This window comes from Notamacropus eugenii, chromosome 3 (genome assembly GCF_028372415.1).
Source record: "Notamacropus eugenii isolate mMacEug1 chromosome 3, mMacEug1.pri_v2, whole genome shotgun sequence".
NCBI classification, from domain to species: Eukaryota; Metazoa; Chordata; class Mammalia; order Diprotodontia; family Macropodidae; genus Notamacropus; species Notamacropus eugenii.
In genome coordinates, this window is record NC_092874.1 from 67,023,128 (window position 1) to 67,048,284 (window position 25,157).

A 25,157-nucleotide genomic window follows, 5' to 3' on the forward strand; every position below is an offset into this window, starting at 1 on the left:
AACTTGGCTAAGTCTCAAGCAAAGTTTGAGTGCTTTGGATAATGTAAGCCTATTTCTCCACCCTCATTGTTATTAAAATTACAAAACGATTGAAGAACTCTTCGGGAAATACCATTTTCTCTGGTGGCTGCTCAAGAATTACTCTTAACCTTTCTGACTGGGAAAGGTGGGAACATGTTCCCCTTGTATCTCAAGTGAAGGTCAAATGGAACTGACAGCAGGTGAATATCATTGGAGCAGTCCTTTTCATTAAGGAGACTTTGGGTTTCTGGAAGCCTACATCTTATTTAGATTCCTAGTTCTAGATTTGTTTCTTAAATATTCTCTGAGGTCCAGATCTCTTTGCATATTTTTTTTCAATTTGCTATTAAATGTAGCTATTGAATTGAAATCCCAGGTGGCAGGTATGGGGGCAAGGAGCTCAGTTTGAATTGGCTCATTAAGTCACATCCCAGAAGGTGACAACAAAGGACCTTTTTTGCTATCTATAAGTAGCTCTGGGCTCCTCTGGCTACCTCTCCAGCAAGCTTCTCACCCTCTCCCCATCCATCCCCACATAGGCAACAGAACTGAAGCTAGGTTGTTAGACATTCCATGCAGGATGGTAAAGAAGAACAGAGACAGAGGGAGAATTTGGAAGAGATAGGTCCCAGTAGTAGACATAGTGAGTACACACAGATGTAGAAGTCTCAAGAAGTCTTCTGTGCCTAGGATCATCTTCCCCCACTCCCTCAGGTCTCAACGATGCCTTCGAAGGGACTTCAGGAAGAGTTTGGGTGCCTTTCCTCTCCTGAGGCAGGTGAAACATGAGATTCCCAAGGGTAATTCTGAGGTCTGTCTTACACCATAGTGCTAGCCCTCAGCCTTGTGCTAGTGGGCTTTCAATAACAGTGGCTGAATAATGAAGGAAGAAACCCAAGTCCCTCAGGGCCTTTCAGGAGCATTTTGAGATTGGTTTTGACAGGCTGCTTGCAGCCAAAGCACAATCTATCTCCTTTGGTTGGGGGTATTTCATTTTTGCCATCAGACCTCTTGCTGTGAGAAGGGGAAGACCAAATCTCGGGGCTGACCAGGGCTGCCACATATCAAGAGGCAGCCTAGCATTTATTTATCTCTCCCCAGGGCTCTGGAAAAGGGAGAGTGAAGAGACAGTTTTTATTGTGTTCCCTTTAACTTCTGAGAACTTAAATTCAGTAGATCCACTTTCCCCAAAGCTGGGGGCCCTTTCTTGAAGGAGAGTAGTGTGCTGGCCAGGACAGAAAAACTAAGCTGCTTAGTCACTTCTTGAGTGGCCACCCTGACCACCCCAGTGCACCAGACCCCAACACACAACACAAAGGTTTCTCTCCTAGGGATCTAACCAAAGCTAACCAATTAAATCAATACCAGATTTAACTGTGGCTACTCTAGTTCCATCTAAGCCAAGGATGGGTTTTTCTTAAGTATCGCCTATCTCACCTCATCCAGGACTCCCTCAGAATCTCCCTCAGAAAGAACCAACTCTGAATTTTTAATCCAAGAAATAGCTCCATGACCAGCCTTCCTTTGCAAATCCATTCAGTCATTAATGAACTGGGCTGTTATTCGACTTCCTTCAGACAGTCTGCTACAATTCGGCACAATCCGTTTCTAGGGTGAAATGAAAGCGAGGATTGCCAGGTAGAAGATAGGGCATTGATTAGTGGGCAGAGGCGGAAAGATCTTACTGCAGCCCTCATTCAGTTGCTCTGTGCCCCTCCTCCAACCCACGTAAATAAAATTGGGAAAAGGTTCGCCTGTTAATCTACACTGAGAAATAAGTTAGACAAGAAGACTGGTCACTATTAAATTTCCCACCCTCCCTCTTTTGAAAAGAAGATTTTTTTTGCCGACAATCTAGGACGAGGGCTAGAAAGGTTTTTCCCTGGGCTTTTCTCTCCTTGTAGTTCTAATTCGAGACTGGGATCCTTTGTGAACTAATTACTGTAATTATAACCTCCTTTTGAGACAAAAACGGAGAGGGAGAGAGAACAGATATTTTCCGAAGTTAATTTTTCAAAAAGAAAATTACCGTCGAGGGGGGAAAAACTCTATAAGGATAGACAAATTAGGTTCCCTTGTGCTTCTGAACCGGTTTGTTTCTAAATAAAAGTATAAATATCCTTAATACACCCAAACTAAGTCTAGAGTTTGGAGATCTAATTGTATCTAAATTTAGCTTCAAACCGGAATTGAAATCTTCACTCAAAAAAAAAAAAAATCTTGCCACAGAGCGAGATGTAGGTTGTCAGAATTTTAAAATTCAGTATAGATTTGATTAATTTCTTCCACCTGTTTCTTGGTTCTTTTTTTAAAAAAATGTTTCGTGGAAATGCATCTTTTCTGCTCATTTAGTCACAGAGGGGGGAAAGAATCATTGCAACTCCTGCGTTGTTGGCTTGAAGCTAAGCATTCGCCAGAGTATATTTTGATATGTCTTTAAATAAAGAAGTTTCGTCCTCGATCCAGATGTGTCCTGCTAGAGATACCTTTCTCCCAAATCTTTCCTCATTTACAGAATTCTGAGAGGCAAAGTGTTTAACCCCTAAAATTGCTATTGTAGTTCATTAGCTTAGGAAGATAATGAAATGGGGGTGGAATAGAGGGCTCTTAGAAATTGCCTCCTCCTCCTCAACCTATCCAAATCGCCCCCACCCCAAGAGTCACGACTTTCTTTTCTTCCTTCCCAGTCGTGCGTGTGTTATAGTAAGTATTGCTCGCTTCTTCCAGTGACCCTTCAATGTCGATCCAATGTGTCACGCCACGTTTCTCACTGGCCTCCCTCAGATTGGACTGTAATGAAAGGGGACACCAAGCAAGCCAGATCCTTTGACGTGGAAGCTTTTCCCCTATGCTTCACCTCTTACGAATCAATCTCGGGGGAGAAGTGATAGATGATAAACTCCCCCTCTCTGACCCTCAAATCCGCTTCCCTATTCGGCTTCGAGTCCAGGAATGTTTTGTCCCATGGTCGCTGATGTACACTTTCCTGGGGAGGGTGGAAAGACCGGAAGTTGGGGAAAGGGTCGAACAACAGACTAAGTGATGGGTGCTGTTTTTCAGCTAGAAACATTGTCAGTAACTACAGAAGCACTACCTGGAGTGGAGGTAGAATTCCTGGGCATTAGGGTCTGAAAAACGAATGTGTGCACAAATTCTTCCAAAGAAATAGCCTTGGTGCCCAGAGCACAGAGGGAGGTAGACAGTGAACACACATAAAGATGTACATACATATAGAGATATACAAAGACGCACTATTTCCTCTGAAGATGGTGAATTATTGGTCTCCTCGAGTCTAGTGGGTGTTGTAGAAAGCTAGCTAAAATGGCAGCTACATGTCTAAACTGGTGCTCACAAGGATGGCTTGATCAACAGAGCTGCCTCCCTTTGTTCCTACTAGAAACTGCTGGGGCCATTGAGTGGGAGACGAATCTTTTTGTTCTTCCATTATTAAGAGAGGGAGACACAATTTTTACCAAGCTATCAGAAACAAGACTCTCCTCCTATCCGTGGGTGAAGGGATCATATTACTCCACATTGAGAATTCTTTTTGAGGAGGGGTAGTGTCTTTTTCCTGCGACCGCAAATAAAAAGCAATAAACTGTAGGCTGTAGTCCCCCAGCCAGTGCCTTTCAGCTCTGGTCTGGAAAACAGACATACATCTGAGTTTGAAACACCTTGAATTCCAATTATTCTCTTCCTCTCATGGAATGCTTGACGCGCACACGCCACACTTAATTCCTTAGCAGTGTCTGTCCTTTAAACTCAACAATGCTTCTGTTGGTCAAGGTCAAAGCGTAACCCTGAGACGCCAACCTCCCCAAGCCTAGGAACTCTGTGCTTTCGCCCCCTCCTAAGAAATATTCATTTGCTTCTCCTCAGACCTGCGCTCCACAGTGACAGTCTCCAGCGTGGAATTTAATTGCCTCGGTCAAAACCTCGATCTCTCACCCCAGCCTCCTGTCTATCGTATACAGTCCATCCCCCTACTGTGCGGTCAGCTGCAGCGGAGAGGGCGCTCCCCTGAGGTTTGAAGCGGCTCACTAAACTGGCATTAGACACTACTAAGGAGCTGAAATGAGTCCATCAGCACTCCCCACGCCCCTTTCCCTGATAGTTCCCTCCAATCCGATAGATTCCACGCCTAAAAGCCATCTGCAGCTGCCCAGGGTTCCGCCGTCGTCTTGCTCTCCCCGAATTGAGACCGCATCTCCTTCCTCTACTCCCTCCCTCACCTCAGCCTTCATTTCCTTCAACTCCCAGTACGGATATGGTTAGAGAGCTCGGCCCTCAGTAGCTACTCCTCCCCCTTTTCTTCCGACTCTCCCCTAGGTAACTCAAAGTCAGTTCTCAAACGAGAAAGAACAGGAGGGGGAAATGATTTAATAAAGCTCCTCTCCGCAGCCCTTCATGTATCCTAAAGCTCTTTACTTGTTACTCTAGCTAAGACTGTTTTGAGCAGGGGCGGTGCGTAGGACTGCGCTTAGGACGTCTCTCAGGACCCTGGACAGTTCTCTCCCGCTGCCAAGCCAAAGGCCAACAGCCTGAAGACGCGCTTACACACATACACTCCTCCTCTTGCTGCTCCCGGCCACCGAGCTTCACACCTCCTTGACCCAGCTCGTGCGCACCACTATCGGTCTCTCACGCTCACGGTCTTGTCTTCTTTCCTCACACTTCCATCTCCCTTCCCTTTCCTTTCTTCACCCCTCACCCCGTTCGAACTGCTCTCGCTCTCGCTCTCTGTCTCTGCCTCTCTCTCTCTCTCTCTCTCTCTCTCTCTCTCTCTCTCTCTCTCTCTCTCTCTCTCTCTCTCTCTCTCTCTCTCCCCCTCTCCCCCCCTTCTCCACACTTACTTCCCTCCTTCCCTCCAGTCACACTTTCCTGCAATCACACCATCTCCCATGCCATCCTCCTGGGTCCCTTTTGCTTTACTGGAAAGAGACAGCTTTCCCTAACCCTTCCCCCCTACATTCTCCAGCCCCTCCCCCGCGTGGGTTCCAAGCTAAGTACAGCTGCTGCTATAGGCGCTGCTGTTCAACTAGTACACACGTACGGAGTTGCTGAGTGTGACACACTCACCCACCCACACGGTCACTCCGGGACTCCCCAGGGTGCTCTCTCCCTTCTTCACTCACTCACGCGCTCAGACTCACGCACAAGCACGCAGGCACCGAACAGATAGCTTCTCGCCTGCAGTTGGCACTCTCATTTCCTTGTACCAGCCTCGCAGCACGGATGGCATCTACGGGCTCTGGTTTCTGGTCCTTCGGGTCCGAAGATGGCTCTGGGGACCCGGAGAACCCTAGTACAGGTAAGAAGCTGGAAAACCAGGACACTTGACCTGTGGAGTTGTAGACATGGGAGACGGAAACAAGAGGGGTTTCCTAAGGAAGGGATAAGGGGAAAGAAGGTTGGTTTGTTTTTCGGGTTTTTTGTTTTGGGTTTGGGTTTGTTTTGTTTGGTGGTGGCTTGCTTTTCACCTGCAGCATGAAAAGTTCTCAGGATGCATCCCTTATCTTATGCCCAGTTGACCCAAGTGAGCTCAAGCTTCTAAGCTCTCCTTTTACCTCTGAGTTCACCAGTCTACTGGGGAGGGGTTTCATATATCTCTGGGTTTCTTTTACCCCAACGAAACCGGAGCCCCCAGGACCTGAGAGTCTCTCCGACTCAGCTCTTTGAATACTTACCTCTCCCATCTCCCAGGACTGGAGAAAGAAGAGACCTAGCAATGCTTGACTGGAAGTCAGTAAATCTTATTTCGATTCCCCACCCTGATCCTAATTCTGTGACCCTGAGTAAAACACAGCCTTTCCGTGTCTGAGTAATTCTAAAATGGAAGCAATGGTTTCCTACCTCCAAATGCTTAAGGAATGCGCTTTGAAAACCTGAAATCGCTATAGAAAATGTGATTTATTAAGAGATTCTGCAGGGGGGAAGGGGAAAGGGAGGATGGGTGAATGAATGAAACAAAGAATAATAGAGATCCTTTGGGAGAGAGGAGAGTTAGCAAAGGAGAACATCTTTCCGAGACAGTGTTGAAGTGAAAGCAGGTAATTCTTTGCCCCATTATTTGAACTGAGAAATGAATCTTTAAGACAAAGTGGGGAAAGGTCTCGTTGACTCCGTCTTAGGTAGAAGTCTGTTAAATGGGGATAGCCCTAAGGCTCGAAATCTCTGTAAAGGATTAGTCACCTTTCTGTAACCCAGTACCACTTTCTTGACTTCGGTCAATGAAAACCTCTGTTTCTCTTCCCTACCCCTACATCCCTCCTCCAGCAAGAGCCTGGTGCCAGGTTGCCCAGAAGTTCACTGGAGGCATTGGAAACAAGCTCTGTGGTAAGTGTGAAGCCTGAGAACTCAGTGGCAGAATTCGGTGGTAGGGAAAAGGGGCTGGAAGGGAGGAATGTTAACTTAAGTAGTCAGTTCATTTTTTTTTTAAACCTAAAACTGGCCAGATCCTCAAATCCCTTTGGCCGATGATAGCCAAAGGCCTGGGACTGCGGAGCGGGTGGGCTCCAGGCCTCAGACTGAAGCTCCATCTTATGTATGCTTCAGCCTTGCTGTATGGAGACGCGGAAAAGCCGATGGAAACTGGCAGCGAGAAGGAGACTCAGGGATCAACGGATAAAAAGACCATTTGTACTTGCAATCAGAAGCCCTGTAGCTGCCCCAAAACGGATCTCAATTACGCATGTTTACACTCAACAGGTAAAAGCAAAGTGGCTTCCCCACGTCGGGGCTAAGAGCTTTACTGTCGCAGTCTCCAAAAGCGCGCAAGAGGCGCCCCCTCCCACCGACTCCCCCACACTTCCTGCTCTCCCTCAAAGTCATAGGGTGGGCCCGAGCCCCAAGGCAAGGGGGTTGGGGGGATGCGCGAAGCGGTGGAGAAGAGTGGCAAGACCCAGACAGTTGGAGGTGTCCAGAGAAGGCAATCCTCCTCTGAACGTACTAAATCACCGGCTTCCTCTGCCGCCGATTCGCACCTTTTGCATCAGGTCTGCCTGTCTCCCCACACGGACCAGTTCTAGAATGGCCTCCCTCTCTCCCCTCCCCCTCCCCCCACCCTCTCTCCGAAACCAACAGAGAACGTAGGCAAAGGCAAACTTCTCTAGATCCCGTTGGAAGGTCAAGGTCGTGGTGCTACCTTATGCATCGCATCTTGAAATCCTGGCTCTGGCTTTTCGGTACCTTGACAATCAAAAGATACAGTGATATCACCCCCCGCCACCCGTAAAAAGAGTGTCCAGGCATCATTAGAGCAAGAAGACTCGGTGTTTTTAACCAGGGAAACTTCAGTCAATGTCTGTGTTAATATGATGAGCTTATCTTAGATCTTAGGACTGAGAGAACAATTATCCGCCGAAGAACAATTTTATTTGAATGACGACTACAGCGATAACACACACACACACACACACACACCACAATCTGGTTGGCCTGTGGAATCCAAGGACTTTCCCAAATACAGTACCATTTTCCCATTGCATATTCAACCGTGCAAATTTTACATTTATGTCAGACAACTCCCCATACACAAGAGAGAGCCCTTAACTCAAAAATGTAGCAATAGGATAAAATTAACCGTTGTCCCACGCCCCGCTAGGGCAAAGGCTTCCTAAATAAGCCAACACAATGATCTGTAAGAACGAATTCGAGAGTTTGCTTATTGGATTTCTTATTATTATAAGCTTCTTCCTGAAAATGCAAAAGGAAAATGTTTAGTATTTCCAAGGGTTCCTCCGAGTGTATAAATATAGGAATAGAGAGGAAAATCTGCTTTTTATACAAACACAATAAGGTTGTCTCTGGATTGCCGAAGAGATGAAGCCATAATATTTTCTGAACAGGAGTATATACACGATTTTTATATGTATGTATATGACATCTTAAATTTCTTAGCATGAATTTGTCTCCCCAGATTTGTTGCCAGCATGTAACGGCGAAGTGGCCACTTTGTCTTTTCTCCAAGATGTAATGGACATTTTGCTTCAGTATGTGGTGAAGAGTTTTGATAGATCAACCAAGGTGATTGATTTCCATTACCCAAACGAGCTTCTTCAAGAACATAATTGGGAATTGGCTGATCAGCCACAGACCTTGGAGGAAATTTTGTCCAATTGCAGAACAACTCTAAAATATGCAATCAAAACAGGTACTGTTGGGGCAGACAATATTAATGTCTAGTGTTTCTGTGTTTTCATACCATAAGAATCAATTTCTCTAAAAATTAAATTTTTAACAATTTTACTGCTATTGATATTTCTAAAAACTTACAGCATCACTGTCACTTGTTACTGATGTCAGTAAAAAAGAAAGAGTCTGTTTTAGAAGACTGGGTTGTTGGGAGGTTTTTTTCACCTGGGCCATTCATGCCTTCATTACTATGATATTTCCATGTAAGTTTGCCTGGAGTAATATCTGCATAGGAAGTAGTTTTTTCTCTATTTCTAAAAAATTCTTAGTTATTTTTGATTCATGCAAATTGCTACCTTTTACACTGGACATACTTTGCTAGGCAAATTAACTGCCCCTTTCAAAAGAATCATTTTTTGAAAGATGCCAACAGAATGAACTTAAATGGAGAAACAGAAAATATATAAATAAATGATGAAAAAGCATCTTTGGAACTGAAATGACAAATACTAGCTATCCCCCACTACCAATTTCCTTAGTAAGAATGTTCACTCACACTGTCACTAATCTATTTGCTCGCTGTATTAGTGAGGTAATGTTTTTTGGCACTTAATCAAGTGACTGTAGATTTAAAATTTGCATTCCAGATTCTCAGTATTGTTTAAATTATTGTTTTTAAATGCCCACAAAAAAGCTTAACAGTTCAATGGTGTTGAATGAGGGAGAATATTCTTGAATGCCACTGGGTAAATGAAGCAAAAGGGGAAATCTGATTTCCTATTTTGTAGAAAAATGAATTTTTCTTCACACAGTGATATAAACATTGATTTCTTCCTCTCCAATGTTATTCACATACATTTTATAGCCAGAAACATTACATTAATGCAGATGCTTTCAAGATTTCATTTTTATTTCTGTAAAGTCAACCATTTATTTCTGTCTAGGTCATGATTATCCTCAAATCTCATACATTCAACTGTTAATCACCAAGACACATGGACCCCTTGAGGCTAAATTTAAAAAATGAGAATTATAATAAAAAAAGTAAGCAAATACTTAATAACCAAAAGCACGGTGCTACATTTTTTAAAAGAAACAAAAAGGAAATAAACATACTTTTTGCATTTAAATGTACATGCAATTTCAAAACTATTTTCATCAGAAAGTGAAAATGTAGATTAGCCTTTGCATTGAAATGTGATTTGGCATTGACAATTTTGTCCTTGACCACCTCCACTTTCATCATCCATAACCATTTACTTAGGTCCTACTATACAAACTAGTCACAGACGATGAAAAGCTATTCTGTCTTTTGGGGTTTGGGGGGGGGGGGAGGGAAGGGATGGTAAATGAGGGCTTCTAAATGCCTTGAACTAAAAAGAGCATCTTCAATATTTACATATCTATAGTTTTAGAGCTGTGAAGGCTTTTACATAAAGGGAAAAAAGTAAACTTAGTAGATAAGTCTCAACAAACTCATTGCCTGAGGTGTAACTGAATTCTGCCCTTTGTGATCCATATAAAATATTATTATATCATAGGACAGATCTAGAACTGGAATCTAGTATATCATTAATTAACACTCACAGATTACTGAGATAGGGCCATGACACTATACTAGGCAATGAAAATATGGTTTATTACACTTTAAACATGGCATGAACAAAGAAGCATAGCTATTTTTTCATTTCCTGTTGACACATTGTCCTTAAAGGTGGTACCTGTTAAATGCTTCCAAAGTGGTAAATCACTGCTTATTATTTTTATTGCTACAGAATCAAAAACAATTTATGAGAAATCCTTAGATTTCAATTTTGCAAAAGTCCACTGACTTTTGAAATTCAATTTTAAGAGTCAATGAGTGGAAACTGCAAGTGAAAGAAATTAATAGTTTCTGGTCATCAATATTCCATTTAACGTCAGAAAGAAACCAGCCAATTCAATACTTATCTTTCCCCATAATGCATGAGGGACTAACTGCTAATCAAGGACAGCTTTAATGCCTTTTATTCAAATAAAAAATTGGATTGATCAGGCTAACTCTCTCGCCCAGTGGTGTCAATGTCCCGAGAAGATCTCAATAAGTTTGTGGAAGCATTGCATCTTCTGGCTTTAAGAAAAGGTGTGGCTTATTAGAATCAAATTCCAATTGCTTCTTTAACAGATAGATTTTTTTGGTACTGTCCTTTGACTTATTTGATTAGTATGATTATTTAGTCACTGTCAAAGTGTTTGTCATGCTACTAACCCCCGCTGAGTTTCTCACGGCCCTTTTGTGGATTGGAAGCTTAACAAGTTAACTTTCCTTTATCCTGGGCGATCTTAACCTGATACTCACTTGCAGCATAATGCACTTCAGGCTAAAAGGGAGGTGGAAACAGCTTTTAAAAAATTAATTTCATGTTTCATGTTGAAATTTCTATTTCTTTGCACAAGAAAGGCAGATTTAAAAATAATCACAGTGAGGATTGTTGGATTCAAACTTCTTCGTTTCTTTGACATTTAAAAATATCCATGAAGGTGATAAGCAGCAGGCTCATTTACACAAAGAACTGTTTGACAATGAGATCTTGCATCCTACCTATGTTTAGCTTTACAGATTGGACACATTCATTCCTTATCTTTCAGGTTAACAGAGCCTAAGAAGGTGTCTGGGATCATTTGCTAAACTGTGGAGAGGTGAAAGCTGCTGGTCACCTCCCTGTTCCCCACCCTGCTCTGTGTTCCCCACTAGCTGCCAAATGCAGGCATTAACATTAGTTTCCCAGGGAGATGCTCATCAGTCCTTCTCAGCAGAAGGAGAGCATGAAATAGCACCAGTGGCAGCAGCTGGTTGGAAGGGGTTGTGGAAACAGCTGGGCAAGTTCAGAGACAGGTCCCACCAATAGTCCTTGATGGGAGGTGAAAGGTGGGAAGAAGGTAGAATTCTTTGCTGGGATCCTAGAGGCTATATTTGGAGCCTATAAGGAATCATCAAAAGAGTTAAAATGTAATTAGTTGGAATGGTTCGCTTGACCTTCCAAGAGAAACTCTGGCCTCTCCAAAGCTGCGGATCAGTTAACACTGACTGAGAGATTATCAAGGAAGAGAAAGGCATGTAAATATGGAAAAGCAAAGATATTTTTGTTGCCAAACAATACAAGTAACAAACTGATTTTTCTAGTTTGTTTAAGGTAGCCATTAAGATGGCCTGCTCTGCCACTATGAAATGTCTCATGTTCCCCATTAGTTTCAAATATGGCAAAAGGTTAAATAGGGTACGATAATAGTACCCCAAAGAAATCCAGAGGTGACTCTGTAGACATATAGGTAGACTGATGCATAGGAATGCTAAGCTTAATAGCTTTAAAGAAAGCTATGGGGAAGGGAAATGACATGGCACTAGGAGACAGAAGCAAGCTATGTGTTCAGCAGAGAGCTGAAATGGAATACAGAGTCAATGAGGCGAGAAAAATGGGAGGGAAGGCTGTTCCAGACAGTAGCCCGGAGCAGGAAAGGAGGTTCTCTCACCCAATATGAAAGGGTAAAGCTGAGAAGGTTGGCATTGGAGGGCCTGGAAGGGAGTAATATTAGACAAAGGCTCTGAACAAGGCCACATAGAGTTAATATGATACCGAGATATAACTGAAAGAAACACAAATCCTGAGACCCTTTAATTTTCAAAGCTCATTCAGAGTATTATATCTTCCTTTAATGCATAATTTTCTAGCAATGTGCCTAGGTCTGATAAGAGACCACTATAGCCCAGAAGATAAGTAGCATGCTGATTTCTGCCCTTGTTTTCCCCATAACCATCCTTTATCTTGCCTTTTCCATATGGGGATTGTGAGAAATCACTATTCCTAGTTTAAGACAGATGTTCAGAAAGTGGGAAATGTCTTTTTATCAGATTGTATGCCTTCAGTTGTTCATCTTTCAAAATTTTGGCTGCTAACAAAATCAGAGCACCTGAAACAAGCATCTGTGGGGCACAGTCTATAAATGAATTGTAACATGACCCTGGAAATCCCATTTTTAAAAAAATAATATCCCCAGGGATATTTGAAGTCAAACCCCTGAGAGGGTTTTTAGAAAAATCCAGAAGTCAATTAGATCAGCCTTGTTAATGGATTAATCAGACCATCAAATAAATATATTCCCAAGCATCTTTCTGACTTGAAAATGATGTTGAATTTAATCAAGTTTATCTAAAATCACAATTATGAGAGAGCTCTTCTATTTTCAATCATCTATTCTGACAGGAAAGGAATGACAAATATTAGACCCTTCTATCCCATTTTTTAGACAATCAACAGCTTTTGAATCTTGGGCAAAGCAGTCAGCAAAGTTTCCCATTTTCGCATTTTTGTCTGGTCTTTTATCATCATTAGCCATTCATCATTGATGTTATTATCAGTGTTTGGCAGGCTTCTCAGTGTCTGCTCTTGAAGCATCACAAATCTCCCCTGTCCCCCAAAAGATTTTAATAGCTTCATAAGCCATTTAAATGGGAGGTTGTCCATCTTTGGATTGGAGCCATACATTAGATTTTCAGCTACAATGAATGAATAACAAGGAAACAAAGTAGCATTCAGATTCCCAACCCATGCTTTGGGATTAAGGAATGGATATTTTAAAGCAAAGAAAACCAAACCTGAAAGCAAATACTCTTATAGAATATAGGAAATACTTTCCTATTGCCCAAAAGATTGGCCAGTCTCCTTGGTAAATTTTGTGCTTCAGAATTATTTATTTCTACTAGATGAGACCATAATCAAAGTAATCTGATTTTTGCATAGGTCATCCTAGATATTTCAATCAGCTTTCTACTGGATTGGATATGGTTGGATTAGCTGCAGACTGGCTAACATCAACAGCAAATACTAATATGTAAGTAGCTAAGTTTGACTTTTTATAATCCAGGTTAACTTTCAGTGAGATGCCGTAGTCCACACTCCAGCTTCTTTGGGAAAAAAATTTTAATATTGTAAAGAAAAAATTCACTAGCATCTACAACATTGGTGTGAGTTTCAGGAGTGGTTTGTGGGTTTTTGTAAGATTACAGAAAAAAATTCAGTAATATTCATCACAAAATTCTAAAGACAGCTGTGCGAAAATGCAAAAGGCAAAATATTTTTGTAGTTTGCATATATAAATATGTATAATATGAAAAAGAATGGGAACAGATGCTCTCCTTTGAATCATGTTACTTTGTAAAATTCCTTTTTTAATCTTCTCTATGATCCACCACATTTTTGCATTTTGCCATTAATTTTTATTTTTAACTTCAGGGATCAAGCAAAAATAATGAGACCTATTGATAGGCATAATCTTCTGTGCTGACTGTGTTATAATCTTAATGTGATATGAATGTGATACTTATGGCAGGGAACAATTCTATAGATATTGTAACTGCTAAATTATTGCTTTGGTGATATAAATAAAAAGTGAACATTACTGCATTTCAGGTTCACCTACGAAATTGCTCCAGTGTTTGTACTTTTGGAATATGTCACATTAAGGAAAATGAGAGAAATTATCGGCTGGCCGGGGGGCAGCGGTGATGGGATCTTTTCACCTGGTACATGTTACTTTATACTTTTTTTTCACTTTATGATATGTTATGCTTTGAAATTAATCTAGAAAAGTTAAGATAGTGAAACCTTGCTAATAAGAGGCCTCCCACTAATAATATTTGGTGCATCTCTAGATTTGTTATTGGATAAATGCTCAAGAAATGCATAGATGTGGTTAGTAGAGACTTAACTGTCCACCACTTTTGACTCCTCCTTCAATGTAACAGTCCTGTTCTGGGAACAGCAATAGATGCACATGAAAAGCATGATTAGAAGTGACATTTGCCCTGAAGTTCTAGTGGGATCGCACTTTCTTTATAGGTCATATGAAACCAAGAAATAGAGTGTTCTAAATAAAGGAGAGATTCTTTGTAGGTCTCCAATTTTAAAGTGAAAAGTTCCATGAAAAGGAAAATATAGAATAAATGAATAGCATTTTACGTTTTTATATGATCGAGTATTTCAGGGATTTTAGAAGGAAGGGAAAGAAGGCAAAGAGAGAGCTAGACAGAGACAGAGAAGGCAGGGACAGAAGAGACAAAAGCAGAGACAGAAAGACACAGAAACACAAAGAGACAAAGGCAATGAGAGGCACATAGAGGCAAAAAGAGAAAAAGATCTGAAGCACATATATTCCTAAATCCCCCCTTAAGACAGAGATATCTAGCCCCTAAATTGTTCCTAGTTAAAGTCAGTGAGGGAAAATGGTGCCTTGACAGATAATCTTCTGGAAATAACAAGCGATGATGATTCCTTTAAGAGATTTCTGGTTCCTCTTCTTTCACTACTCAGTCTTTCCACCTTTTTTTTTTTATAAATCATCATCCATTGTATTTTGAAACTCCATTATACAAAATTACTTTCAGTGAGGTCTTCTCTCCCAGACAAGAAAACAATCCTAAAAGGAAAGCTATGTGCTTGATTATTAGGACTGCCCATGAACTCGGTTTATTGGAAGAGAGGAAATGTGTTTAAAAAAAAAAAGCAGATCCAAATAGGAATAGGGATTCACTGACCCATGGAAAAGAAAGATGGTGTCCTGATTATCACCTAATCAGTGGCAGGCTGATCAGCAGAGATGCTCAAGGCTCAGAGCTCACTGTCTGTGCTCATTGAAACGAGGCCTGCTGAAGAAGCCATGAAGACATGAAGTCTGTCATTTGGTCAGAAATAGACAATAGCACCTGTCAAAGGACAAGCATTGACCTCTCCTTTAGCACCACAAAGATTAAATATACAAAGACAAGAAATAGAAGACAGAGAGTGAAAAGAAGGAAAGAAAATGTACTTGCATAACCAAGTCCAAGATTGAAATTAGCCAGGATAATATGGACTTTCAGATCTGTTTTTTTAAAAAAAAAACTAAGATTTAAATTAAAAAGATAAGATTTTTGAAAATTACAGTTACCCCAAGTGAGAAAGGCCTGAGGAAAGGCATGACTAGCTACATGTAAAGGACAATTATTAAATTAACAGATTCTAAATTGGCCCAAATTTTCCAGGAAAGTTAGTATGTATACCCCTGGGAGAAGAATTTTTATTATTTGGGGGTCTTCTCAGCACACAGGTCTCTTATCTACCAAAATATTTTGTATGAAGAATTTGAAATCAGTTCCAAATACTGCTTTCCTCTCGCCCCTTTTATAAATTTGGCAAGTACAAATACTTCTTCCCATCCATTCATCACCCCAAAAGGAGTCAGATAACCTCTGGGACAATCTACTTTTTGCCCTTTTTCTGTGGGAAAAATCTACCTGGTAGGTTGGCATTTGAGGCATCTTCCTGACCTGTCTTGTGAGAGCTGTATATAATCTTGGAGTGTATGCACCCCTAGGATGATGTGCCCTTTCTTAAGAAAATCTAGAGAATCCTCATAGGTCACTAAGTGACTAAAATCATATTCTCTGTTGTAGGATGGGAGCCTCAAGGCCTCCATCCGCTCCTCAAGATTATGATGGAAAACTGGAAAGAAGAGGCTACTCTGGGCCCATCATTAGGCTTTTGCCACAGCCTAGAAACCTGTCAGGCCTCACCTCCTGGCTCAGAAGTTCCCCTTATAATAACCAGGATTTATATTGTGCTTTAAAGTATCCAAAACACTCATTTGATCTTAACAACCTTCTCAGGTAGGTAGTAGCATCCTCACTTTACCAATGAGAAAACTGAGGACAAAGCATTATACAGGCAGAGTTTGAACAAGTCAAGTCTTCCTGACTCCAAGCTCAATACTCTGTCCACACTGGTACCTAGTTCTCTGTCTGTTCACATGTCCTTCTAGGACTGTGTGACTACACAAACATTCAAAAGTGAAGTGGATAGAGCTGACCATCAGACTAAGAAAGATGATGCCCTTGTTGATTCTTTCCAAATGAACTGATACTGGGCCAAGACTAAAGATGGAGCATGGGCCCAGGGTGCCCAAGTGTGCCAAGTGATGCAGGTAGAACAATTGCCTCTTCCCTTCCCCTCAGGGAAAGGGCACATAGTAATGCCCTCACATGGAATCCTGGGATCATAGATTTTTAATTGTAAAGGACATTAGAGGACTTAAATCATTCAATACCTATTTGCATCCATATGTATAAATATATGCTTATAGACAAATACGTATGATATAATAATATCTATCACTTATATAGCAATTTAAAGTTTGCAAAGCACTTTCCATGTGATCCCGTTTGATCTTCACCATAGCCATGTAACATCGGGACTGTTATTATTGCCATTGTAACAGACGAAGAAACTGAGGCTATGAGAGAGGTTAAGTTGACTTGCCTTTGATCACATAGCTAGGAAGGATCTGGGGCAAGATTGGAACTTAGATCTTCCTGACCCAAATCCAAAATTCTATGCCACTTAGCTGCCTATATTTTCTGTCTCTCTGTCTCTGTCTCTGTCTGTCTGTCTGTCTCTCTCTCTCCATATGCATATATATATATATATACATACATACACACACAAATATATACGTTGTATATATATGTTATATATAAGTCTAGAGGTCAATATAATGGCCCAGAAGGCCCACAATACTACCCTGAGATAGATGATTGGATAGGTAGGTAGGTAGGTAGGTAGGTAGGTAGATAGGTAGATAGATAGATAGATAGATAGATAGATAGATAGATAGATAGATAGATAGATAGATAGACAGTGGGTAGGTAGGTAGGTAGGTAGGTAGATAGGTAGATAGATAGATAGATAGATAGATAGATAGATAGATAGATAGATAGATAGATAGACAGTGGGTAGGTAGTAGGTAGGTAGGTAGGTAGATAGGTAGAGAGAGAGAGAGAATACATATATATATATATACATACATATATATATACACACACACACTTGTATCTGTATGCATATATAGAGGTATGTAGATATGTATATAGATATGTATATGGAAAGGCATTACCAGGAGTTTTGTGTAGTTAGAGTGGGTCTCTAACAAGGCAGAACAGAAAAAATACATGAGGGTCAGCCGAATGTGGTGGAAAGAACACTGTATTTGAAATCAGAGACCCTGGGTTTTAATTCCATCTCCCATTTACTACCTGTGTGATCATGGGCATGTCACTTAACTGTGCCTCAGTTTTCTCCTATATAAAGGCGATGAGTTAGACCAGATGGTCTATAAGGTCCCTGTCTAGTTCTAAATTTATGATCCTACGGTCTATGACCCAGAAAATCAGCAGGTTAATAACCTCCCTCCCCCACCCCAGTTTAATGAAACCAGTGCCCATACCTATGTTACTCAAATATTTTTCTGAGCAGGAAAAAAACCTCAATTTATCCTACATGAACCTGATCTGAAGATACCAATGAACATAAACAAACAGGATTTTCTCCTTCTTCTTGAAAGGTGAATTGTCCACTAACATAAAAGCAGGCAGCTGGTCTTAAGCATTCAGCTTGAGAAAGAAATAAGAGTTTAGTTTCTAGAGTAATATATGATAGCAAAAAGAATTTACAGGTTTCTGCTGACTTGAGGCCATGACAGCAGCAGGAGAAGAGTCAAGTCAGAAAAAGGAGTTCCTTTCCTTGTTATGTGGACTGCTGTGGCCAGCAACTGCAGAACCAGACAGAAATCTTCTTGCTTCCTAGGGAAAACACCAGGAATGCACAGGTCATTAGAGTCTGAAGGGACTTTAGACATCAGCTTGTATAACTCCATTTTACAGATGGGAAAATTAGAGGAGTAACTTGCTCAAGGTCAACACAGCAAAATGCACATTAAGTGGAAAAGTAGGGAGTTAGAACCCAGGTTTCAAGCTCTCCAATTTCTCAGCCCATAAGAATATCAAATTTAGTGGAGTGACTGAAAGTGAAGAAGGCTAAAACCTCACAGAGAAAAGGTATTCAAGAAGAACAAGCATAGGTTAGACATGGGCAAAGTATCACTCAGGATCCATCTTTTTTAAGGGAGCTAAATACAAATTCTTCCTTCACTGACCCTTCTTAGGGTCAATAGGCATCTAGTACCAGGAAGGCAGGGAATCTGAAGTCTCTACATGTCTGGAAAGACATTGTGGAAATCCAGATTGTCCAGGCTGGTCAGGTAAATTCATTGAGGCAGAGACTGAAGTGACTTCCAAGAAATCTGCCTCAGTGTCCAGGTGGGCAGCAGTATCTTAATATCAGAGGTCTAGAGCTAGAAAGGAATTCTAAAGACATCTAGTCCAAATCCCTTGGGAAACTGAGACCCAAGGAGATTAAGTGACATGAAAACTGCTGGTCCCCTTTTTGAACTCCTATCTCAGATATGTTCTAAAACTTAATAAGTTTTAACAACACCCCACTTAAGCTTTCAATGCTACAGTCTCCTCCTTTAAATGGAAATAGTGACACTCACACTGCCGATATAACCAGGTTGTTATAAGGAACACTGTACACCTTAAGACACTGCATCAAGAAGATCATATTAGGTACTGACCTTGAGCCCTTGAGTTTTCCTATTCATAAAACCTAAGCTAGGGAGTGGGACTGGACTTGGAATTACTCTGTTACAGAGAACTCCCTCTCTTAATGCAAGCTGACACCTTCCCTGAAACTTATAGTGCAACTTGATGAACATCACACAAGTTTGTGTCAAAAAGAGATGAACTTTTGAGGCTAGCTATGTATTCATTATACCGTACTGCCTCTCCCTAGGAAATATGCACTTATTGGGAAATTGCTTTGGGATTCTTGGCTGGATAACACTAGATTTATGTCAGGAAAAACAGGGGATATCATAGTCGTCAGATTGAGGGATACAGGGAATGGATGTTCCAATACTTGTCTAATTAACAAAACCCAACAACAAAGATGGAGTTTAGTCCACTCATGAGACTTCCTATATGCAGCAAAACTTCAGGAATTCCTCAAAGTATGGTGGCTCCCTTGTCCATTTGTCCTTCCTCTGTTCTAGAGGCAGCTATGCGGCATAGTCGACAGAATACTGGACCTACAGTCAGGAATATCTGAGCTCAAATGTGACCTCAGACCTTATTAGCTATCTGACCCTGGGCAAGACATTAAACCTTGGTTTACTCAACTGAATAGAGATTTCCTCAACTAAAATGGGAATAATAATAATACTACCTCCCAGAGTTGTTGAGGGAAGATCAAATGAGATCATATTTGTAAGGCCCTTAGCACAGTACTTACAATAAATAGTTGTTTTTCCTACTTTTCTTCCTTCCTTCCATTCTTCCTCTGCTTGGCCTCAATGATCTTCTGAAAGTCCCACACAGGATACACATGCCTCTCTTGGGGCATGATGGATAATCACAATGCGTAATCTAGAGAGTGCCTGACTACTAGTAAGAGTCACATACCTAGAGGTGGAAGGAACCAACCCCCTGAATTCATAGATAAGGAAGTTTAAGTCTAGGAGTGTTAATTGTCCTGCCTCAGGTCCCACAAGGAGTGTCAAAGGTCAGGTTTGAATTCAGGTCCTCTGGATTCAACCCAGGTCCAGACCCATTATTTTTTCTAGTGTAGCTGGTGGACCCCCCTTGTCACTAGTGCTACAGCAATCATGTCTTTTCCTAAGTGTCACTAATCTGTTCATTTTCCTATCAATGTTGCCCAGATTCCTATCAGGTGGTGTCCCTGAGCTGCAAAATGCCCCATTGGGAGACTAAAAGCTTCATGAGAAATTGCTGTCCTAATTGCATGTAACATAAACACAAGAATGCCCCCTCCAAGGGACAGAGAAGAAGGAAATCTGAACAGTTAGTGAGCTTTCACCTCGTACTGCAAGCATGACAGACCTTTCCGAGATCCCATCTGATCCAATCACAGCGACTTGGGTTTTCTGAGGCCCCCAAGTCACTGTTCTTGATCTGGCTGATGATGAGTCCCCAAGTCTCAGGGAGACTCGTTCTAGGTAATCATATACTTTGGCTTGGAGCACGGTGCTAATGAAGGTCATGAGCCCTGGCTTCACTGAGCAGCTTTGCACGACCACAGAAAGGGAGAAACTCTTAAAGTGCATGTCCTGCTGCTGCTGGGTTGGTAGTGTGACCTTTAACTAGGCAGGACAGCACCATCTCGAACATGTTTACTGCTTTCTTTAACTTAGAATCTCATACTTTTTGTGTCAATATTTGCATCCATCTGCATTCATTAAAAAATGTGGCTATTTTATAGACTCATTAATAACTGAGCTAGAAGAAACTTAGAGATCATGTAGTCTAAAATCCTCTAATTTTAAGAGGGGAAACTGAGTCCCAGTAATTTAAGGTCATATCACCTAGGTAACCAAAAATAACTAAAATATGATTCCTCGGGACTGATGAAGAAATGGTTCCTTCTTTTCACAAGCATGGTGTACATTAGCTGCATTCACTGGAAAAAGGCTTTAAAGCTTGTAGGGACCATCTAATCAAACTCTCTTATTTTCAGATAAGGAACCATGGCTCAAGGGCCCACCCATTGTGGACAAGATGAGAGATTTAAAAAACATTGACTTACAATCCTAAGCATTAACAGCTCAATATAGACTTAAGTGTTCCATAAATAAAGATAATTTTGTTTGTTATGATGATTATATTTTATTGATCTTTCTAAGAGGCCAGGACGGAGTTTGGACATGAATAAAAGGAAATGATGAGTTTTCATGTATATCCTGAATTCTAAATTGCTTATAAATCATTCACACAGTTAACCAAAGTTAATTTGTTATCATTCCAGCTGCAGATATGTAACATTCCCTTGGAGTATAGCAAAAATGAATGAAAAAAATATTTAGTCAGTATAAAAATGAAATTTTCACCGAGATATATGACCTAAAGCAAGATTTGAAATGGCTAACTGGCTTAACATTCAGGCCACATATATTCGGAAACCTGGTCTGGGGCAGAATGCCCCTATTTTCAATTTGGGAAGGGCAGATGCAGATTAATCTGCTCCTAGGCACTCCCATAGCAGAAGTATAACTAAGGCAGGGTGACTAACACTACATCCTAGGGCAAAGAAACTTAGAGGACACTGATAATACTTACAAATCTTTAAGCATCATTAAAAGGACTGAGCTTAGTACTTAGTAAGAAAGAATGGTTAGCTAAAATAGGAAACTACCAGATAGTGCTTCATTTCCCTCAGTGGCTGCACCCTAGATGAGCTCTTCTCTGGTCCTTGGAGCCCCCTCCTCTCTCTGGTAGCAAACCTGAGGGCACATTCTCTGCTGCTTGAGCCCCAGGCTCATTTTGTATTTCCTATCTAAAGTATAATATTATTATTTATGACTTTAGTCCCTAGCAACTTTCCATTTATTCATGCACACATTGGAGAGTCTCCTGACTTTCTCCAATGTAAAATCAGCACATGCAAAGCAGCTTCTCTGTAGACCGAGGTTAAGGAGGGAAAGGTTTAACTTGGGTCACAAAATCAACCTTGTGTATCAGCACCCGTTACTGTCTTGAGTGCAGAGGAGGATCTCTGGGTTAATAGATAGAAAGAAAGGATGTGACTTGTACATAAATGATGTTCCTAATGAATAGAAAAAGTAACAGTATGTTACTGTGCACTCCAGGTGGTGCCATATCTAACATGTATGCTATGTTGATTGCACGTTTCAAGATGTTTCCAGAAGTCAAAGAAAAAGGAATGGCAGCTATTCCCAGACTGGTTGCCTTCACATCTGAGCATGTACGTGTTTCTGTTTTTATCAATGGTACATTTTGTGAATGTCACTATGAAAAAAAGATACTTAGAATTGCTCTCTATCTCTATCTCCATATTCCATTCCTGTCACCCGCTTGGGAGAGAGGTGGGGAGGGGAGGGATTTATTTACTGGGAGGGAGAGACTTGCTTTTCTGTTTCTGAAATACAGGTTTTATGAAATACAAAAGTGGATTTCCCTAACATCTGTGCCCTTATTACTTCTTCTCTTTCTCAGTAAATTGAAGAATTATTGACTCTGTCAGACCACTAGGCTACTATTGAAGCTATGCCCACATGATATCTAAGTGTTCTGTCTATTCAAATGAAAATATAATCAAGCACATGTTACTTACAACTCACTCTTCAACTGACTTGACCGGAAATTCTAACATCAAATGACAAGTCAGCATCCTTTTGTCTATGGCTAGGTCTGGACCCACTGGTCCCTTTCCCAGCCTCCTTTAAGTCATGTTCCAATGGAGCCAAGGAAACTCCAAACTCAGCATTGAATCTGGCCCAGGATTAGCTTCACTCCTAACTGCTGGTTAGGCAATAGGATGCTGATCTTTTGTCAGTTTTCCAAAACCCAACCAGACACCATACTGAAAGTCTATTAATTGGTCCCCTAGTGGCCTTAAAAGAGTAAAATTCTCAACCAAAGTGCCCAAGTTTCAAAGAAGCGGGAGAAGGGTATAATTTAGACTTTGAGAAAAACTGTTCCATTTGATTATTTATTTCTTTAAAGATTACCATGACACTTTGAACCTGTGGGTGTTGAGCTTTCTTTCACTTATCAGTGAAGGATCAAATGAGACCCAAACCACAAATCCGCTGCTTTGGAGCCCATTCTGATCATCTGAATAAACAAAATCAACTTGAGATATCATCAACAGTTAGCATCAGATAATATACCAACCTAGGTTGCCATTCACTGTGACATTCCTTCGCAAACTGATATGAATTGTCAAAGGATCTCAAGGGACTATTTCATCAGATGCTCAAGGATTTCACTGGTGACAGTGGAAAGCAAGATGACAAGGAAGGGGATAAGAGAGATGTGTAGTTAATAGCCAAAGGAGGTCTCAGAAAGCTGAAAGAAGAGCAAATTTGCAAGGGGAAGTTTTAAAACCCAACACTTCATTTTTCTTTTCTTTTTTCCTGTTTTAAATATTTTATTTCATTTTCAACTGAGAAACAAAGAAAAGAAAGGGGGAAAGCAATCACAAACACCTAAAATTAAGAATAAGTGCAAATTGGAAAACTCATATTTATAATTTAGAACTATGGCTAGTAGCCCTGGAGTTAAAGGGAAAGTAATGGCTGAATTCATTATAATTGAGTCTATCATTTTGGGTTGGTTTGTTTGTTTTTTACTTTTACTTTTTACTTTTTTTTTACTTTTACTTTTACTTTACTTTTTTACTTTATCTCTCTTCAAAGGGGTTCAGCTAAGCAGGTTACATACAATTATTGAGCCACCCTGCCCCCGATTTTCTGTACCACTGTGCTCTTGCTGGATTGGGAATTGGTGTCCAAAGTTGCAGTAATGACTTTCTGGTCTCATTTTCTTCCCTCTCAGAGCATTCAGAATAAGTCTCTCTATACCTTTACAAACCCAGAGTTTTATTACAGAAGAACACTGAACTCAGACCAGCTAAGAGCTGGCTCTTTTTGTTGCTATTAGCCTACCTCTGGGGAGGTATACCAGGGTTATGGCATATCCCCGTGTATACCCATGCTGTCTATTAAGGGCCCCATTCATTTGCCTTTGCCCTACCATGTTGGTTTTCATTCTCTCCAAGACTAAATCCCAACTAAGATCTTAATCTTCTTGGCTCAATCCCCAACCCAAACTCATCAGAGCATGAGTACTGTGTGCCCTACTTTCTTTTCTTGGTGTCTAACAGGTAGGATCTGTTCGTCTCATTTTAGAGGAGAAGATAGTTGTTGGGTTGTTTGTTTTTTTGCAATTTCCTATTTACTCTTCTTCCTCCATTTGTCATCAACTTAGACATATGTCATTGGGCAGGGGAAATTACTATATGAACTTCCTTAAAAGTGCTAGTTGGTTCTGATAGTTTTATAATCTTGATGAATTCTTTATATTATATCTGAGAGATGATTTAAATTTCAGTAAAGACCAGCTAAGTTCAAAGATCCATTGGTGAGGTTCCTTGCCATTGATATTCAGCAACTGGACAGCATATATCATCTGAAAAAGATGTCACTGTTGATCTCTGTCCAAGGTAAAGGCAAACACTTAAGCAAAAATAGGAGAGTACAAGTGAGAGTGGAAGGTGTGACATATCCCCTCCTTCTCCTCCAGTAGTCTCATCCACTCACTTAACTTCTCCTAGGACCTGCTTTCTTCCTAAATTCCCATAAGGACATGATCAGAAGAGGCCCACAAGGCATGAAGATAACATTTTCTGAACCACTGCAAGAAGGAAGCACAACTTCCATGTCAGCAACTGAGAAAAGTTCCAACTTCCCCACCTTAGTTATGACTCTCTATGAAGGTATATGAAGTCCACTAGGCATATTACCAGCCACCAGAACAAAACCACATTTTTGGCATGGACTGACTAAGGTAGAAGAGGCTTTCAGAATTCATTTAATTTACCCTCTGTCTCTGGAAAGACTTCTTTAAGTCATTCCAAGAAGAAAAGTATCTATTCCACTCTTTAAGATCCACAAGTTGCGGTACATACCACAATTTCTGTTTGCAATTCATCCTCCCACTTTAAAATGCTCAGGGCCAAAAAGTTCTTGCTATCTCGCTTAAGCCCATATTATTATATACTTGATCCATTTCCCATTGATCACTCTAGAGTAGACTTTAAGAATAATTTGCTACTATCATCCATGTATAAATTGTCATATGCTTGAAGACAATGATTGAGTTGCTACTTCAATTTCTTTAATCTGAGGTGGTTTCAAAAAGTTTTGTCATATTGGGGATGAACAAGGGATATGCCACTGGTGGCAGCAGCAGATTTATGTGTCTTTGCAGCTCTTTCAGAGCTAGGGAGAGTGGCAGGAAGCCAGGGCAGTGGGAAAAACTGCCAATTTAATAGTAAATCCTAAAAAGCTATAGGGGGAGCACAATGACCAGAGGCAAATATAGAATCATAGCATATCAGATCTCTAAGGGAGCTTATAGATCATCTAGGCTATGCAGTTTTTTACAAGGAAGGATAATGAAATTCATAAAGGTAAAGTAATATACCCAAGGTCATGCAGCTACTGACAGAGGCAAGGGAGGCAGGACAGTCCAGTGGAAAGAGCCCTGGATCCCAATC

The 25,157-nt window shown here is 40.8% G+C and overlaps 1 protein-coding gene across 1 annotated transcript in view; it reads left to right on the forward strand.

Annotated features, from left to right (window-relative positions):
* The first annotated feature begins 5,256 nt into the window (after positions 1–5,256).
* The window catches only part of GAD2 (glutamate decarboxylase 2), a 90,682-nt gene continuing 70,781 nt past the window's right edge, over positions 5,257–25,157 (forward strand). Inside the window, exons 1-7 of the mRNA XM_072651759.1 lie at positions 5,257–5,332; positions 6,298–6,357; positions 6,577–6,729; positions 7,940–8,173; positions 12,933–13,023; positions 13,602–13,714; positions 21,724–21,839. Coding sequence (XP_072507860.1) covers positions 5,257–5,332; positions 6,298–6,357; positions 6,577–6,729; positions 7,940–8,173; positions 12,933–13,023; positions 13,602–13,714; positions 21,724–21,839 — 843 coding nt within the window. The remainder of the gene's footprint in view (positions 5,333–6,297; positions 6,358–6,576; positions 6,730–7,939; positions 8,174–12,932; positions 13,024–13,601; positions 13,715–21,723; positions 21,840–25,157) is intronic.